We start from the raw sequence: 17,663 nt of genomic DNA on the forward strand, positions 1-17,663 counted from the left end.
AAAGTAGTATTTTTTTTATTTATGGATAGTCAGGGGCACACTCCAACACTCAGACATCATTTACAAATGAAGCATTTGTGTTTCGTGAGTCCTCCAGATCAGAGGCAGTAGGGATAAGCAGGGATGCTCCCTTGATAAGTGTGTGAATTGGACCATGTTCCTGTCCTGTTAAGCATTCAGAATGTAATGAGTACTTGTGGTGAATGTAGTGAAATAAAATGAAAAGTTGTCAAAAATATAAATAGTAAAGTACAGATACCCCCAAAAACTACTTAAGTAGTACTTTAAAGTATTTTTATTTCACTACATTCACCACAAGTAATTTACACCACTGGCAAACAGAACATCCAAGACCAACGTAAGTTATGCACACCTGAAGATGCAAGCTCTTGGTCTGTATATGTCTATAGACACCTGATGTTAAATGCAGAAAGATCAGCTAGTCAGAAAAGAGTGCTGTGATGAGGTATATATATTTGTGTGTGTGTGTGTGTGTGTGTGTGTGTGTGTGCATGAGAGAGAGAGTGTGTAGGTATGTGTGCACGTCTGTGATGTGTGTGTGTGTGTTTCACTGCAGCAGTGCCAGTAGAGGAGAGCAGTCCTCCAGTCTGTCCAGTCCCTCTACAGCTTCAATCAGCCCCTCCACCTTTTCCCTGGGTAGGACCGCACCCGCGTTGCTACGGAACTTCTTCCTTAGACTTTCATTGGTCAGCGGGTTGCGCCAGTGACCATAAAAAGTATCACAGCGTCCCTTCAGCACATCCCCACCCACCAGCGTCACCTGCACCTCACCATACATGCGGTCGAAGTTAGCCGGGTTGTCATGGGGATGCTCAACGCGGACACGCCCCAGCAAGGCCAGCAGGTCGGGTCGCTGTAGTGCCTCCTGGGAGAATGAGAACACGGTGACCTCCCCGTCCAGCAGGGCAGAGCAGGCATTGAACTGGAAGGAGTGTCTGGCCTGGTGCTCCGACTCCGGGAATGGACGGTTAATGTACTTGGAGTGGGGAACCCTCAGCAAGATGTCCTGGACCTGACCTACAACCTGTGACCCTTGCCCCATCCCCTGTGACCCCAGCTCCCCCAGCAGTAGCTTGTGCACTGAGGCAGCAGCGTCGGCCACCCAGTGCATCCCCAGGTGGGCCGGGAACCTCTTGAACCCCATGTCCTGGTCCTCCAGTAGGAACCGCAACCCCGCCTGCTCTGGTGAGGTCAAAGGTTGTGGGGCGTAGTCCTCGTAGAAGGCGCTGAACCCCGCGACCCCGGCGGTGTCATCCAGGACCCTGTGCGAGGCCTCCAGTCCTATTGAGGACAGCAGAGCCGCCTCCAGCCCCAGCCGCGAAGCGTTTCCGATGTGGAGGGGTTTAGACTGGGTGGCCGCGTTCGCCATGGGGGCTCCTGATAGGCTGGCAGCGATGGCCAGGGCGTGGCTACACTGAGAGCGTTCCAGAGAGAGGAGGCGGGCGCAGGCTGCAGCACTACCCAGAGTACCCACGACGGTGGGGGGGTGGAATCTGGAGGGAGGGGAGGGGTGAGGAGGGGGTGTGGAGGGAGGGAAGGGGGGTGGAGGGAGGGAGGGAGGGGGAGACAGAGAGAGATCAGATGTTTTGGAGGCACATGTCTATTTTAGTAGCAGCCTAATTGAGTAATCTTGAGTAAAGTGTTTGTCTCAGTCATTATTAAATGATTGCTGGGCCAGTGAGTACAAGTGTCTGTCTAGCAGGTTGACGTTTATTGTCGTGGATCTTGTCCTGGAGGCATAACTGAGCGCTTTCCCCTTAGATAGGCCAGCTGCAAAATCAAAATCGGCTATATTCATGAAAACAAATATTAGCTTTTTGGTCTTAATTTAAGGTTAGAGTTAGGCAATAGGGATAGCAGTGTGGTTAAGGTTACAGTTAGGTTTCAAATCTGATTGTATGACTTTGTGCCTGTGCCAAGTAGTGACCACTCTGCAGAGCTGCCTCCAGAACAAGATTCCTGATCAAAAACGCTAACCTGCATTTGTCTAAAGTGAGGACAGGTGTCTGTCTAGTGCAGAATGGAATACTACTGGACAGGACAGCCATCTGGTCTATACAGTTTAGGTCTGCGTAGGGAGGAGAGGCTGAGAGTCTGTTTTAGCGGTATTGAGGGATTTAACAAATGATAAGTCATTTCACCACATTCTCACAGTGTAAACACAGTAGAACGGCTGTAATGGTGTTTAAACACCTATGTCTAACGGAATCCACCTGTTAAACTAAACGAATTAGACTAGCCACTGAGCCTCTCCTATCCCAGAGACAGGCTGGTAGAATACCACACACACAGACCTGTAGACATTGAGAATACTTTATTTTACAGCCCCATAGAGAGCACCAGAGTAATGGTCCAGTCCTCACCTCTTGGGGATGTTCTGAGCCTCGTTGGAGAACCTCATCAGGCGTCCCTGGACCTCTATCCCAACGTTGAAGGCCAACAGGAAGTCCCGCCCACTAGGCTTTCTGTTGTTGGGCAGCATATCGCTGATCGCCAGTAAGGCAGGAAGGACCGCCCCCGACGGGTGAGTAGCAGGGTGCCAGGTGTCGTCAAAGTCCATGGAGTGGGTCTGTACAGGACAACCGACACGCAACAGGCACACAATAGACACAGTTAGCCCAGACACAACAGACAACAGATACAGTTATCTTGGACAACAGACAGACAATGGAGACAGACAATGGAAAGACCACAGTTATTATCAGACTCATTGCTTTAATGATTCAAATTTTATTTTAATTACAAAACCAAGGAAGGTGGGTGTACACAGTTGGTTTACCACATGAGACAATAAATAGTGACAAATACTGACAATTATATGTGAGTTGCTGGATGTTTTTATGTCATGCTGGATACTCTGACTTTATGACTTGTCTGTCTGTCTGTCTGTCTGTCTGTCTGTCTGTCTGTCTGTCTGTCTGTCTGTCTGTCTGTCTGTCTGTCTGTCTGTCTGTCTGTCTGTCTGTCTGTCTGTCTGTCTGTCTGTCTGTCGTAGTAGGAGCCCTATAGTGTCCACATATATCTCCCTGTTCTGACTCTCCCTCTCTGTTAACAATAATGTACTAACCCTAGCCTGCAATGATCTAGTGTAAAAACTGTAGCAGACATTGTCCAGCATGCCTAGGCCTCTATCTGTGCACATACCTGGATCTGCCCATCATCGCTTCACATTCATATTGAGACCTGTCTATCTGTCTGTTTAACTCTAGCCCACAAACAGAAGGTGAAGGTTGAGGGTTTCCTTTTTCCAGGTTGTGTGGCTGAATGACTGTGGTGGTGGTGGTGATGTGGTATAAGACCAAGTCCATATTATGGCAAGAACAGCTCAAATAAGCAACAGGAACAACATTCCATCACTACTTTAAGACATGAAGGTGTCTGTGGTACATGAGCAATGGACATTAGACTGGTGGAAATCTGTACTTTGGTCTGATGAGTCAAAATGTGAGATTTTTGGTTCCTACCACCGTATCTACTGTCTCTCCGCTACAGTGTCTATGCTCTTGTACCTTACATATATCTACACTCATGTCTATGCAGAACTACTGTAGATGTATCTACTCACGGCCACTCCGTTGACGAAGGCAGCAAGGGTTGGGGAGAGTCTGGTTCCTCCGCGTCCGTAAACAGAACTGACCTCATTGGGAGCATACATGTGCTGCAGGACACAGGATAGACAGTAGGGAGAGGTAGAGAGAAAGAACAGGTGGACAACATAACTGTTAAAACAACCTGTTTTTCTCCTCTTCCTAACAACACTGTGTCCATATCACGCTGTGTTTCCACACAGCTACACATGAACTTAATCACCATGGGGACTGTGAGTGACCAATCTTTACAGAGTACATTCCTTCATTCCTGTCCTGACTAAGTGATGACAGAGTGTCTGCCTCTAACAGTTATGTAGTCTGTCAACTGTCTCTATCTAACCTTAACCCTAGCTCCAGTGACTGTGTGTTGGCTGCAGGCTGCCTCTTACGCACTGTTACAACACTGGGCTGGACTCATAGAGCTGTCAGTAAGGGAAAAGCCCTTGCCTCATCACGTGGTGTCCTCTCCTTCATCTGCACTGATGTGCCAACTTGGTAGATTGACATTACTACAAGCTATCTGCTTTCACATCAGTTAGGGGTAGGGTGAAGGGTGAAGGGAAGGAGACGAGGAGAAAAGGAAGCTGAAAGATGCTTGTTCAAGTCCCGGGCGACACAAAAATGGGAATGGAACTGAACTAGCAGCTGAGAAGCTGCTCGTCTCTGAGCCCATACACCATCGCCTGCCGTTGGGCCCTTGAGCAAAGCACTTAGCCCCCCACAATTGCTCTGCATCCAGGGGCGCTCTGTGCGGCTGACCCTGTGCCTCTCAACGTGTCTATATCTAGGGGTGTTGGGAAAGGCAGAAGACAAGTTTCTGGTGTAACCAATGGACAATAAAGTGCAAAAAAAATAAAAAAAATAAAAGAATGTATGAAATGTATGCATTCACTACTGTAAGTCGCTCTGGATAAGAGCGTCTGCTAAAATGACTAAAATGTAAAAAAAAAATTAAAATGTAAAGTATCCATTCTATTATCTCACCTGACAGTGTTGTAGGGCCAGCTGGAAGACGTGTGTTGTGCTGCCCAGTAGTCCCACTCCGATGGAGTCCAGAACCATCCTCTTGCTACGGTGGAGCAGGGTGTGGGTCAGGTGGTGGGGCTGGACACCCTGGATGAACTGTCCAAAACTGTCCGTCACACTGTCCTCTGAGTCTGGACCCTGTATTACTGGAAGGAAGGAGGAGAGCAGGGGGATGGGAGGAAATGAAGAGTGATGAGGAGGATGATGAGGAGAGAAGGAGGGTGGAGGAGAGGAGGAGGCGGAGGGGGGTGAGGGGTGAGGGAGGAGAGGTGGAAAGGGGCAGGAAGAAAGGGGGAGAGGAGGAGGAGGGAGGGAAAGGGGGAGAGGTGTTGAAGAGGACGAGGAGAGGGGAGAAAAAGGGAGACGAGGACAGGAGGAGACAGGAATGATTAAAACCTCCCCAGTATGTTCTAAGCTCAGTTTATTCACGTCTGAACTGAGACGGAGAAACAGAGGAGAGTTAGAGAACCAACACAGACAGCCTATGTCAATGTAGGTCTATGTAGCCTAGGTCTATGTACAGTATAGACCTGACCAACACATCCTGTATGAATAGAACAGAACAGACCAATATTTACTACTGTCAAACATAAGCTTTCTCATATCCAAGCCAGAAAGAAACCCTTAGCTAACGCGTTTCTGTGTGTGTGTGTGTGTGTGTGTGTGTGTGTGTGTGTGTGTGTGTGTGTGTGTGTGTGTGTGTGTGTGTGTGTGTGTGTGTGTGTGTGTGTGTGTGTGTGTTTTGATATTGTGAGTGCTGAGCAGAGCTTACTGTCCAGGGCAGATTGGTGGAGTCCTCTCAGTGTAGCAGACATGGGTCTGAAGGATCTCTGACAAACACACAAACAGACAGACAGCAGTATGTCAGTAATACAGTCCTGACAGACGGATAGAGAGAAAGAATGAACATAAAACAGCAAAAACACAAAACTTTCAGTTTGTTGTTTTCAGTTTAACACTTCTTTGGGATAGGGGGCGGATGAAAAGCGTGCCCAAAGTAAACTGCCTGCTACTCAGGCCAAGAAGCTCGGATATGCATATAATTGGTAGATTTCGATAGAAAACACTCTAAAGTTTCTAAAACTGTTAAAATAATGTCTGTGAACTTAGCAGAACTGAAATGGCAGGCAAAACCCTGAGGACAAACCATCCCAAAATAAATGAATTTCATCCTACCACTAATTTCAATGGCTGGCACTTTTATAATAGGGCGAAATCGTCCCCGATTGCAGTTCCTAGGGCTTCCACTGGATGCCAACAGTCTTCAGAAAGAGTTTCAGGCTGGTTTTTAGAAAAATGAGGGAGAAGTTGAAGTTTTTCTAAGTGGCTCCCATTCTGGCTGTAGTTTCCAAGCGCATGGCCGAGACAGCGCGTTCTTTTTGTTTGTCTCCGGTAAAGACAATAACGATTCTCCATCTTAAATTTTATTGCTTATTTGCATATTAGGGTACCTAAGGATTGATTATAAACGTTGATTGACTTGCTTGGTTAAGTTTATTGGTAACGTTTGGGATTAATTTTGTACGCATTTTGAAAGAGGGAAACCGAGTGGATTATTGACTGAAGCTCGCCAGCTAAATTGAGTTTTTATGGATATAAAAAAGGACTTTATCAAACAAAAGGACCATTTGTAATGTAACTGGGACATTTTGGAGTGCCAACAGAAGAAGATCTTCAAAGATAAGGCATATATTACATCGCTATTTCTGACTTTCGTGTCTCAACTCCCTGTTTGAAAATGATTGTTATGCATTTGTGTGCTGGACGCTGTCCTCAGATAATTGCATGGTTTGCTTTCTCCGTAAAGCCTTTTTGAAATCTGACACCTTGGCTGGATTAACAACAAGTTAAGCTGTATTTCACTGCAATTTCACCGGCTGTTGTCCAGGTGGGACGCTAATGTCCCATCTATCCCAAAGAAGTTTTAAAAAAATGACCTGTGTGTTATTTGACACTTCAGATAAAGAGACGAGTACTGACCCAAACAGCGTTCGATTGGTGAGCTGTGTGTAGCCAGGTGTGGCGTGAGTCATTAAAACAGAATACCCCATGACTACATCAAATTATTTTAAAAAACACCTGATCGCATAAGATGATAAAGCTTGAGTCTTGAAGTATTCACCATACAAATCACAGACAGACATACAACTTTATTCTCTCTCGGCTTCTAACCCCACACACTGACGGTCAGTGGAATAGAGAGAATCCCACATATATCAATGTATGATGAATGAGTTAATGCATGGTGTCCATATAGCTCATATTACAGCTCATATTACATCACCAACAGTCAACAACATCCCTTCTAGGTCTCTAACCAGACACACTGACAGGGAATGGGATAGAGAGAGAGAGACCCATACTATAAATATCAATCATTTCATATAATTCTCTTATAGGTTAAATGCATGGTGAGTGACCACAGTGACTGGTGCTTACCTGTACTTTGAAGAGCATGTCTGTCTGTCGTCACTCTCTCTGTGGTTAAATTCTTCTCTCGTTGTTTGACTGTCTGTCCTCTGTTTTGTCGTTTTAGGCTCTTCTCTCTGTTTGTCCTCCTTCTCTCAATTCTTCTTTCTGTTCCTCGTAGATCTGTTGGTGAGATTGAGGGGTAGATGAATGGATGGAGGAAGAGTATATGGAGGAGAGGAGGCAGGTTGTCTCTCAGGTGAAGTCTGTCAGTCTTTTATACTCCAGAGGGACAAAGATCCCCGATACTGGGCAGGGAGAGGGAGAGAGTGGGACGGAGGGGCGGGGGGGGCGACAGAGAAGGTCAGGGAAGGGCAGGGAGGGGGGCAGGGGGGGACAGATAAGGGTGGGAGGGGCATACAGGGGAACAGAGAGAGGCAGGAAATTCCACAAACAAGAACCTCTACTACAATAACATGCTGGGATTTTCCCTCACCATCATCATCAGCATCAGGAGGAAGGCATTTCCTTCTTAGGTAAGGTGTGATGTTATACTCCAGAGAGACAAAGATCCCTGACACAGGACAGAGAGGGGCAGGGGGGTCATTCCACCATTTCAGTGCCTTATGAGATGTGTAACTTGGTGGGGCAAAATAATTATGTCATAAAGAGCACATGTTGAACCTAATAAAAACAAGTTTTCCCATTTCAAGAGGTGAAATAAAAAAATACTATAGTAAGAGCCTATTAAGTGTCAAAAAAAGTAACAGGGTTGACGATTTCCCCTTAAATCAGCCATAAATTCCCTTGTGACAGTGGGATGGAAAGTTGTGTACAACAGGGAGGGGCAATTGAATGCAAGTAAAAAAAAAGTGAATTGTTTTAACATGTCTAGCCTGTTTATCTATGGATAACAGGGTTGACGTGTTATGCTCCACCCAGCCAGTTTTTCACCACAAAATGGTCAAAAAGAGTAGAACCAGTCCACCTGCTTTTACACTGTGATTTGACTGTTATCCAAGATGGCGTAGCAGTCAGATGTCTTTGTCCTGTCGTGTCCCTTGTATATATCTTTTTACATCTTTTCTTCGCATATCTTTTAAAAATATTTTCCTAAACCTCAACTTCTAAATACTCTATGGTAGTATTTATTCTAACTTCATACTCGTCGCCAAACCCACTGGCTACAGGTTATCTACAAGTCTCTGCTAGGTAAAGCCCCACGTTATCTCAGCTCACTGGTCACCATAGCATCACCCACTCATAGCACGCGCTCCAGCAGGTATATCTCACTGGTCACCCCCAAAGCCAATTCCTCCTTTGGTCGTCTTTCCTTCCAGTTCTCTGCTGCCAATGACTGGAACGAACTACAAAAATCACTGAAGCTGGAGACTCGTATCTTCCTCACTAGCTTTAAGCACCAGCTGTCAGAGCAGTTCACAGATCACTGCACCTGTACATAGTCCATCTGTAAACAGCCCATCTATCTACCTCATCCCCATACTGTATTTAATTATTTATTTATCTTGCTCCTTTGCACCCCAGTATCTCTACTTGCACATTCATCTTCTGCACATCTACCATTCCAGTGTTTAATTGCTATATTGTAATTACTTTGTCACCATGGCCTATTTATTGTCTTAACTTACCTCATTTGTACTCACTGTATATAGACTTTTTGTTTTCTTTTGTTCTACTGTATTATTGACTGTATGTTTGTTTATTCCATGTGTAACTCTTGTTGTATGTGTCAAATTGCTATGCTTTATCTTGGCCAGGTCACAGTTGCAAATGAGAACTTGTTCTCAACTAGCCTACCTGGTTAAATAAAGGTGAAATAAATTTTTTAAAAATAAATAAAAAGATGTTCAATGTCTCTTTTGAAAAAATGGTTTAAAAGGAATAGTTTCACCATATTAAACCAAGAGTTCAGTTCAGATGACCAGGTTGATCTTAAAATGAGGGCTAGGTTTATTAGCATTTTTTTTACCTTTATTTCACTAATCTTCAGAACATACATTGTCAAAGCAACAAAATAACTAGGGCTTTACAGATGAAAGATGGTGCCGAAAGATAGGGCTTCAAGCCCCTAAGCAACTTCTTTTTTTTACAAGAATTGCACTACACCCGCAATAACATCTGCTAAACATGTGTATGTGACCAATACAATTTGATTTTGACAATGATAGTAAAAACTTGGAGAAATGTTGGTGTCAAGTGGGTTAAAAAGTAACAGAGTGTGAAGAGAGGGACATGTCAAATTTGGAATTTGGGCACTTTAGCAAATCTATTCATATAAACAAGTCTGATTGATTGAATTCTCCATGTGGTCTATATTAAAGTGCACGTCATTAAATATAAATGGCTTTGAAAATGCTATATTGGTGCACATTTTCTACTTAAAAGATCAGTGCAGTCAAAAACGGGATTTTCCTGTGTTTTATATACACTGAGAGTACAAAGCTCTTTCCATGACGTAGAATAACCAGTTTGAGTGTGTCAAGAACTGCAGCACTGCTGTGTATTTTACACTCAACAGCTTCCCGTGTCTATCAAGAATGGTCCACCACCCAAAGGACAACCAACCAATTTGACATGACTGTGGGAAGCATTGGACACTGTTTAGAGGTCATACCCGACTAATTGAGGGTGTTTTGAGGGCGAAAAAGGGGGTGCAACTGTTTGTAAATAAGAATTTGTTCTTAACTGACTTGCCTAGTTAAATAAAGGTTAAATAAAATAAAAAATAACTCGATATTAAGGTGTACCTAATGTTTTGTACACTCAGTGTGAAAATATACACTGAGGTCGGAATAATACTGTGAAGTTGTGAAAATTATGATAATGCCCTTTTTGGGTAAGAAATGTTTGAAACCTGTTTTGGTGGGATGGAGATTTTGGCCTGCCTGTTGACATCACCAGATGGTAAATTAGTTAATAGACCAATAGGAAATAGAGTTGCAAACATCCCTGCCAATAACACATTTTCAGTTTTCCCCTCCCCACTTCCATACAGTCCTAGCAACATTTTGCAAAAGAAATTGCTCTTTGCTAAGAAGCGAATTTTGTTAATTTTTCACAATTTTAATTGAAAACAATCATATAAAAACGTCTGCATTGGACCTTTAAAATATCAAAGGGGGAAAAAAAGGCACTAATTTCATGGAACAACCCAGGTAAGGTGTGATGTCACCTCTCGAGGGGTGAGGCCGGAAGAAATCCTCGAGCTCTTCCCAATCTCAGGATGGGATATTTATGTTGACAAACTTTCCTCCAGAACATCTGGCAAGCAACGTCCTCTCTCTGTCTGATCAAACTCATCTGAGCATCATCATCACCATCAGCTAGTAGTGGCAGCAGCCTCCTATCTCTCTAGGCAGCAGCCAACTATTTCTCTAGGCAGCAGCCTCCCATCTCTCTATGCAGCAGCCTCCTATCTCTCTAGGCAGCAGCCTCCCATCTCTCTATGCAGCAGCCTCCCATCTCTCTATGCAGCAGCCTCCCATCTCTCTATGCAGCAGCCTCCTATCTCTCTAGGCAGCAGCCAACTATTTCACTAGGCAGCAGCCTCCTATCTGTCTAGGCAGCAGCCTCCCATCTGTCTAGGCAGCAGCCTCCCGTCTCTCTGGGCAGAAGCCTCCCGTCTCTCTAGGCAGCGGCCTCCCGTCTCTCTAGGCAACGGCCTCCCGTCTCTCTAGGCAACGGCCTCCCGTCTCTCTAGGCAACGGCCTCCCGTCTCTCTAGGCAACGGCCTCCCGTCTCTCTAGGCAACGGCCTCCCGTCTCTCTAGGCAACGGCCTCCCGTCTCTCTAGGCAACGGCCTCCCGTCTCTCTAGGCAACGGCCTCCCGTCTCTCTAGGCAACGGCCTCCCGTCTCTCTAGTCAACGGCCTCCCGTCTCTCTAGTCAACGGCCTCGTATCTCTCTGGGCAGCGGCCTCGTATCTCTCTGGGCAGCAGCCTCCTATTTCTCTAGGCAGCAGCCTCCCATCTCTCTAGTCAGCAGCCTCCCATCTCTCAAGACAGCAGCCTCCCATCTCTCAAGTCAGCAGCCTCCCTTCTCTCAAGTCAGCAGCCTCCCATCTCTCTAGGCAACAGCCTCCCGTCTCCCTAGGCAGCAGCCTCCCATCTCCCTAGGCAGCAGCCTCCCATCTCTCTAGGCAGCAGCCTCCCTTCTCTCTAGGCAGCAGCCTCCCTTCTCTCTAGGCAGCTGCCTCCCATCTCTCTAGGCAGCAGCCTCCCATCTCTCTAGGCAGCAGCCTCCCTTCTCTCTAGGCAGCAGCCTCCCTTCTCTCTAGGCAGCAGTCTCCCTTCACTCTAGGCAGCAGGCTCCATTCTCTCTAGGCAGCTGCCTCCCATCTCTCTAGGCAGCAGCCTCCCATCTCTCTAGGCAGCAGCCTCCCATCTCTCTAGGCAGCAGCCTCCCATCTCTCTAGGCAGCTGCCTCCCATCTCTCTAGGCAGCAGCCTCCCATCTCTCTAGGCAGCAGCCTCCCTTCTCTCTAGGCAGCAGCCTCCCTTCTCTCTAGGCAGCAGGCTCCATTCTCTCTAGGCAGCAGCCTCCCATCTCTCTAGGCAGCTGCCTCCCATCTCTCTAGGCAGCTGCCTCCATTCTCTCTAGGCAGCTGCCTCCCATCTCTCTAGGCAGCTGCCTCCCATCTCTCTAGGCAGCAGCCTCCCATCTCTCTAGGCAGCAGCCTCCATTCTCTCTAGGCAGCAGCCTCCCTTCTCTCTAGGCAGCAGCCTCCCTTCTCTCTAGGCAGCAGCCTCCCTTCTCTCTAGGCAGCAGCCTCCATTCTCTCTAGGCAGCAGCCTCCATTCTCTCTAGGCAGCAGACTCCATTCTCTCTAGGCAGCTGCCTCCCATCTCTCTAGGCAGCAGCCTCCCATCTCTCTAGGCAGCAGCCTCCCATCTCTCTAGGCAGCAGCCTCCCGTCTCTCTAGGCAGCAGCCTCCCGTCTCTCTAGGCAGCAGCCTCCCGTCTCTCTAGGCAGCAGCCTCCCGTCTCCCTAGGCAGCAGCCTCCCATCTCCCTAGGCAGCAGCCTCCCTTCTCTCTAGGCAGCAGCCTCCCTTCTCTCTAGGCAGCAGCCTCCCTTCTCTCTAGGCAGCAGCCTCCCTTCTCTCTAGGCAGCAGCCTCCCTTCTCTCTAGGCAGCAGCCTCCCTTCTCTCTAGGCAGCAGCCTCCCTTCTCTCTAGGCAGCAGGCTCCATTCTCTCTAGGCAGCAGCCTCCCATCTCTCTAGGCAGCAGCCTCCCTTCTCTCTAGGCAGCAGCCTCCCTTCTCTCTAGGCAGCATTCTCCCTTCTCTCTAGGCAGCAGCCTCCCTTCTCTCTAGGCAGCAGCCTCCCTTCTCTCTAGGCAGCAGCCTCCATTCTCTCTAGGCAGCAGCCTCCATTCTCTCTAGGCAGCAGCCTCCCTTCACTCTAGGCAGCAGCCTCCCTTCACTCTAGGCAGCAGCCTCCTTTCACTCTAGGCAGCAGCCTCCCTTCTCTCTAGGCAGCAGCCTCCCAGCTCTCTCGGCAGCAGCCTCCCAGCTCTCTAGGCAGCAGCCTCCCAGATCTCTAGGCAGCAGCCTCCCATCTCTCTAGGCAGCAGCCTCCCATCTCTCTAGGCAGCAGCCTCCCATCTCTCTAGGCAGCAGCCTCCCATCTCTCTAGGCAGCAGCCTCCCAGCTCTCTAGGCAGCAGCCTCCCATCTCTCTAGGCAGCAGCCTCCCATCTCTCTAGGCAGCAGCCTCCCATCTCTCTAGGCAGCAGCCTCCCATTTCTCTAGGCAGCAGCTTCCTATTTCTCTAGGCAGCAGCTTCCCTTCTCTCTAGGCAGCAGGCTCCATTCTCTCTAGGCAGCTACCTCCCATCTCTCTAGGCAGCAGCCTCCCATCTCTCTAGGCAGCAGCCTCCCGTCTCCCTAGGCAGCAGCCTCCCATCTCTCTAGGCAGCAGCCTCCCATCTCTCTAGGCAGCAGCCTCCCATCTCTCTAGGCAGCAGCCTCCCATCTCTCTAGGCAGCAGCCTCCCATCTCTCTAGGCAGCAGCCTCCCATCTCTCTAGGCAGCTGCCTCCCATCTCTCTAGGCAGCAGCCTCCCATCTCTCTAGGCAGCAGCCTCCCATCTCTCTAGGCAGCAGCCTCCCATCTCTCTAGGCAGCAGCCTCCCATCTCTCTAGGCAGCAGCCTCCCATCTCTCTAGGCAGCAGCCTCCCATCTCTCTAGGCACAGACATATGCTGTACGCTGGCTCCCTCCAGTAACTCTTACTGTACTGTGGCTCCTGTGTTTGTTATTGGGAGTGTGTGGATATGAGACTCAGCACCTATCTGACACTAGGTAGGACAGGGAGTGGAGAGGTACTGCTGGGCCCTCTGAGAGGGATTACTGTGCTGAATATGTAAGGGGAGGAGGGAGGGGAAAAGTGAGTAAGAGAGAGAACGGCAGGGAGGGATGTGCTAATTCACAAATGTGTTTTGATTAAAAGAAAAATGTAGGTTACTGTTTTTCATATAGACGGCAACGTGATCATTATGTTCAGTGATAAATAACATGAAGTGTCGAGCTGAATCTTAACCTGAGCCCTTTCTACACAGTAAGATCCAATGATGCCTGTTTTTCTCAGTCTGGGAAGGACCTGTGTCAACTCATCTGACCCAGTCAACATAACATTTATCCTCCATGACTGGGCCAGTGACATCATCAACTCTGCAAATATATCCTCTGGTTGTTTATTGTCCAAAACACATTTATACTAGAAACACATTTATACTAGAAACACATTTATACTTTATTTCCATTCTGCAGAATAAAGAAACTGTCAGGACAGGAATGAGACAATATTGGGTTTAAATTTAGAGCAAGAGGTAGACTTAGCCCTGGGTTGGAGGAGAGTGTTGACAGACAGACCAGCCAACCACACCAGTCTAGGGCTGCATCCCAAATGGCACCCTATTCCCTATATAGTGAACTACTTTTGACCAGGGCCCATAGGGAACAGGGTGCCATTTGGGACCCCAGCCTAGAGCCTTATAGTTAAACACTTCAACCCAGACTGATGCTGGAATAATAGGGTACTGAATAGCTTGTATGTTCATCATTCATCCGTCTCTCTTATTTTTTCTTCGCTGTCCTCTCTGTCATGTTCACATGATATTATTACTGTCTCTGTTGTTTTACAGCTGTAGCTAAAATGACAGACGCCATGGCAACCTCTGATGCTTTTCATGCCAGTTTCTATGGTGAGCTGGGGGTGTTGGGCATGTTATCCAATGGGATCAGTGCGTTCCTGGTTCTACTGCAGAACTTCAACACCACTAGAACCGGAGTACAGGCGCACGGGGTGGAAAACATTCTGGCAGGAACGCTAATCCATCCATCCATCATGATCACTGTCACAATGACTAACTCTACTCTTTGTTCTTGCTGTTGTGTGTTTTAGGCGATTGTTCATTATCACTAACAGTGTTGTGTGTTTTAGGTGGTTGTTCAACATCACTAACAGTGTTGTGTGTTTTAGGTGGTTGTTCAACATCACTAACAGTGTTGTGTGTTTTAGGTGGTTGTTCAACATCACTAACAGTGTTGTGTGTTTTAGGTGGTTGTTCAACATCACTAACAGTGTTGTGTGTTTGCAGGTGGTTGTTCAACATCACTAACAGTGTTGTGTGTTTGCAGGTGTTCACCTGATCCTGATAGGTGGAATGTGTCAGCTGATTTCCGGCCTCCTAAGCAGCACTGCCTTCATCAACTACGCACCACTCTGGGGGAGCTACGGCACCACTCTGGGGGAGCTACGGCACCACTCTGGGGGAGCTACGGCACCACTCTGGGGGAGCTACGCACCACTCTGGGGGAGCTACGACACCACTCTGGGGGAGCTACGGCACCACTCTGGGGGAGCTACGGCACCACATGCATCTTCCAGGGTGTCTCCCAACCAATCACAACCAACTTGATCCTGTCACATGACCTAATGAGCAGCATGACAACGCCCACTTCTTTCATAACCAATCTATCCCTGTCAGCGGAACTCCCCTACATCCTCCTCTCCTTCCTGTTGGCCTTCTGCTCAGCCATGGTAATCATCATCACGCTGACTCTGCTGTTCAAGGCTGTGGTATTGGGAGTGTCCTCCGCCTGGCCACTAAATTGTCTCCGGTATTCTAGAAATCCTCATCCTCCTTTTCGCCGTGTATGGCAGCCCCGCCATGCTGGTGAAAGGCCTGGCACAGTGCCACATCCTGAAAGAGTTCAGCACCCCCCTATTTAACGTGCTCTTACTGGGGACCAATCAAATCCCTTTGGCCAGTGCTCAGAGCCTTTGACAGGAGAAGAAGAAGAACACGAAGTACACTGAACCCCAGGCACTTGTTTTTTCTTGCTACACCGTGTCTCCTTTCATCCTGCTGTTCTACATTACATTTTACATTTACATTTCAGTCATTTAGCAGACGCTCTTATCCAGAGCAACTTACAGTAGTGAGTGCATAAATTTTTTTTTTCTTCGTACTGGTCCCCCGTGGGAATCGAACCCACAACCCTGGCGTTGCAAACACCATGCTCTACCAACTGAGCCACACGGGACTGTCTTCGGCTATGTCACATCCTTCTCCCTGGGGGCCGTGTGGGTGTCCATCCTCTCTGCTCCTCAGCTCCTCTCCAGCTACTAAGCTCACCTGCGCCATGACGGCTACCTGGCCACCTAGGCTGGACTGCACGCCACCTACTGGCTGACCAAGGCATGTGAGGAGTTTGTGTTGATGCCCGTAATAGTGCCGGTGCCGGAGGGAGAGGTAGCTGCTGGGAGACAGTCGATGGTTGGTGAATGGTTCTTCGTGACTGCGGTGCTGCTCCTCCTAGTGGTGAGTCTGAATAACGACACCCTGGAAGTTGCCCACAATGCTTTGTTTCTGCTGCTGTCTGTCTCCACTGTCCCCCAGATCCCCCTCCCTGTTTGCCCGCTCCTCGCTTTACGGGAAGTTCTGCCGCCTCATCAACTCCATTTCTGAGAAGATTCTGATCTCCGTGGGTCCTCAGCTTGTCTCCTCTTACCGCCTCCGCTCTGTCCTGTGATGCTGATGTTCCCCGGGGAAACTCCAGGGGGCGCTGTCATCACCACCGACCATTCAGATCACTGACACTCTATTCTACCTGACCAATGGGTCGGTAGCTCTCTCGGCGCACCAATCGGCCTTGTCCAGTCAGTGGTTGGTGATACTGCGGCTGAGTGTCCGTGGGTGCTGGTGTTGGGAACAGTGGTACAGGGGTTGGTCAGCAGACTGCAGGTCAGGGGAGGACAGAGGTTTGGGTCCGTCATCCCATCCTTCAGCCCTTCTTGTCTGGGCTACATGGACATGGTATCACTTCGCAGGTACACGGTTGACTTGTGCTGCCTCCTAAATGACACCCAATTCCCTATATAGGGCTCTCGTCAAATGTAGTGAACTATATAGGGAATAGGGTACCATTTGGGATGTACCCTGAAAGATTAGAATACTTTATTTTACATTAGGTTTACACAAAACTAACATTTATCTTTGGCACTGACATGCACACACATTGACAGATCCTAACAGGATGAATGTGCCTTTTAAGTTTAGCCTAAATCATGCAATAAATGTCAAAAGGAGATTTGCAGCAAAATGAGTCAGTGTTGCTGTTGTTGTTGTCGTCTCCATGCTCTGTGACCTGTTTAGTAACCAGTACTCTCTTGTCTGTTTTCAGGCCTCATGCTACAGATCTCTCCAGCAGGGTCCTTAGGGTTCACAGCTGGAGTCATCGCTTTTCTGGTCATGAACGCTTTCCTCATGCTCATGAAATGACCAAAATCTACCTCTTCACCTGCTTCAACAGATAAAAAGAGTGAAAACTGAGGTTGTGTTTGGCACCCTACTGCTTATACCCTTATAGGCCTTGGTAAAAACTAATGCTTCACCATATAGTGCAGGGACCATCAACTATATTCAGCCGAGGGTTGATTACAAATAATTTGTAGACTGCAAATTGACTGCAGGAAGCCCAAACAGATATAACATTTGATGAAAACATAGTCATTTCTATACGATCACATATATCTCTCTATTATGTGAGGGAATACTTTGGAACCGATTTCCAAAATTGAAATCACTTGGAGCTGATTTGCTAGTGTTTTTCCAGTCTTTTATGTCCAACAAATTATTTGGATCAGAACATTTTAGGGGCCAAATTAAATCGCCTGTGGGCCGCCATTGGTGAAGCCTGATATAGGGCATAGGTGGCCATTAGGGACACATGCAGTATATTCATCCTGCATTCCTAACTTTCTGCATGAATCCGCTCCACCTCTCCATCTCTCCACCCCCCAGCTGTGAATGGGAACCTGGTCCTCTTCTCTCTGACCACAGTCATGGAGGTGGTCTTGGTCTGTTTCCTCCTGTCCACCCTCCAACAGCTCCCCTACCCGTTTGAGAGTAAGGAACCAGTTTCTCACCTCATTCCATTTACAATGCTCTTACAGCACTTGTCTCAGACCTCACAGTTTCTCTGCCACAGTGACCATGTACGCTTTCTGTTCAAAACATTGCATCATATACACAATGTTTTGATACCTAGACGTCAGTTAAATGTTACTGTTCTAACATTGCTCTGGCATCCTTC

The 17,663-nt window shown here is 47.7% G+C and overlaps 1 protein-coding gene across 1 annotated transcript; it reads right to left on the reverse strand.

Annotated features, from left to right (window-relative positions):
* Window positions 1–525: 525 nt before the first annotated feature.
* On the reverse strand, window positions 526–7,245 carry LOC115163980 (cis-aconitate decarboxylase-like). The gene is made up of 6 exons (XM_029716149.1): window positions 7,077–7,245; window positions 5,410–5,467; window positions 4,596–4,783; window positions 3,587–3,679; window positions 2,385–2,590; window positions 526–1,514 (listed from the first exon to the last, which is right to left on the reverse strand). The coding sequence occupies exons 1-6, from the start codon at window positions 7,092–7,094 to the stop codon at window positions 569–571; spliced, it is 1,509 nt and encodes a 502-aa protein (XP_029572009.1). The 5' UTR covers window positions 7,095–7,245; the 3' UTR covers window positions 526–568.
* Window positions 7,246–17,663: the final 10,418 nt, after the last annotated feature.

Source organism: Salmo trutta, chromosome 26 (genome assembly GCF_901001165.1).
Source record: "Salmo trutta chromosome 26, fSalTru1.1, whole genome shotgun sequence".
NCBI lineage: Eukaryota > Metazoa > Chordata > Actinopteri > Salmoniformes > Salmonidae > Salmo > Salmo trutta.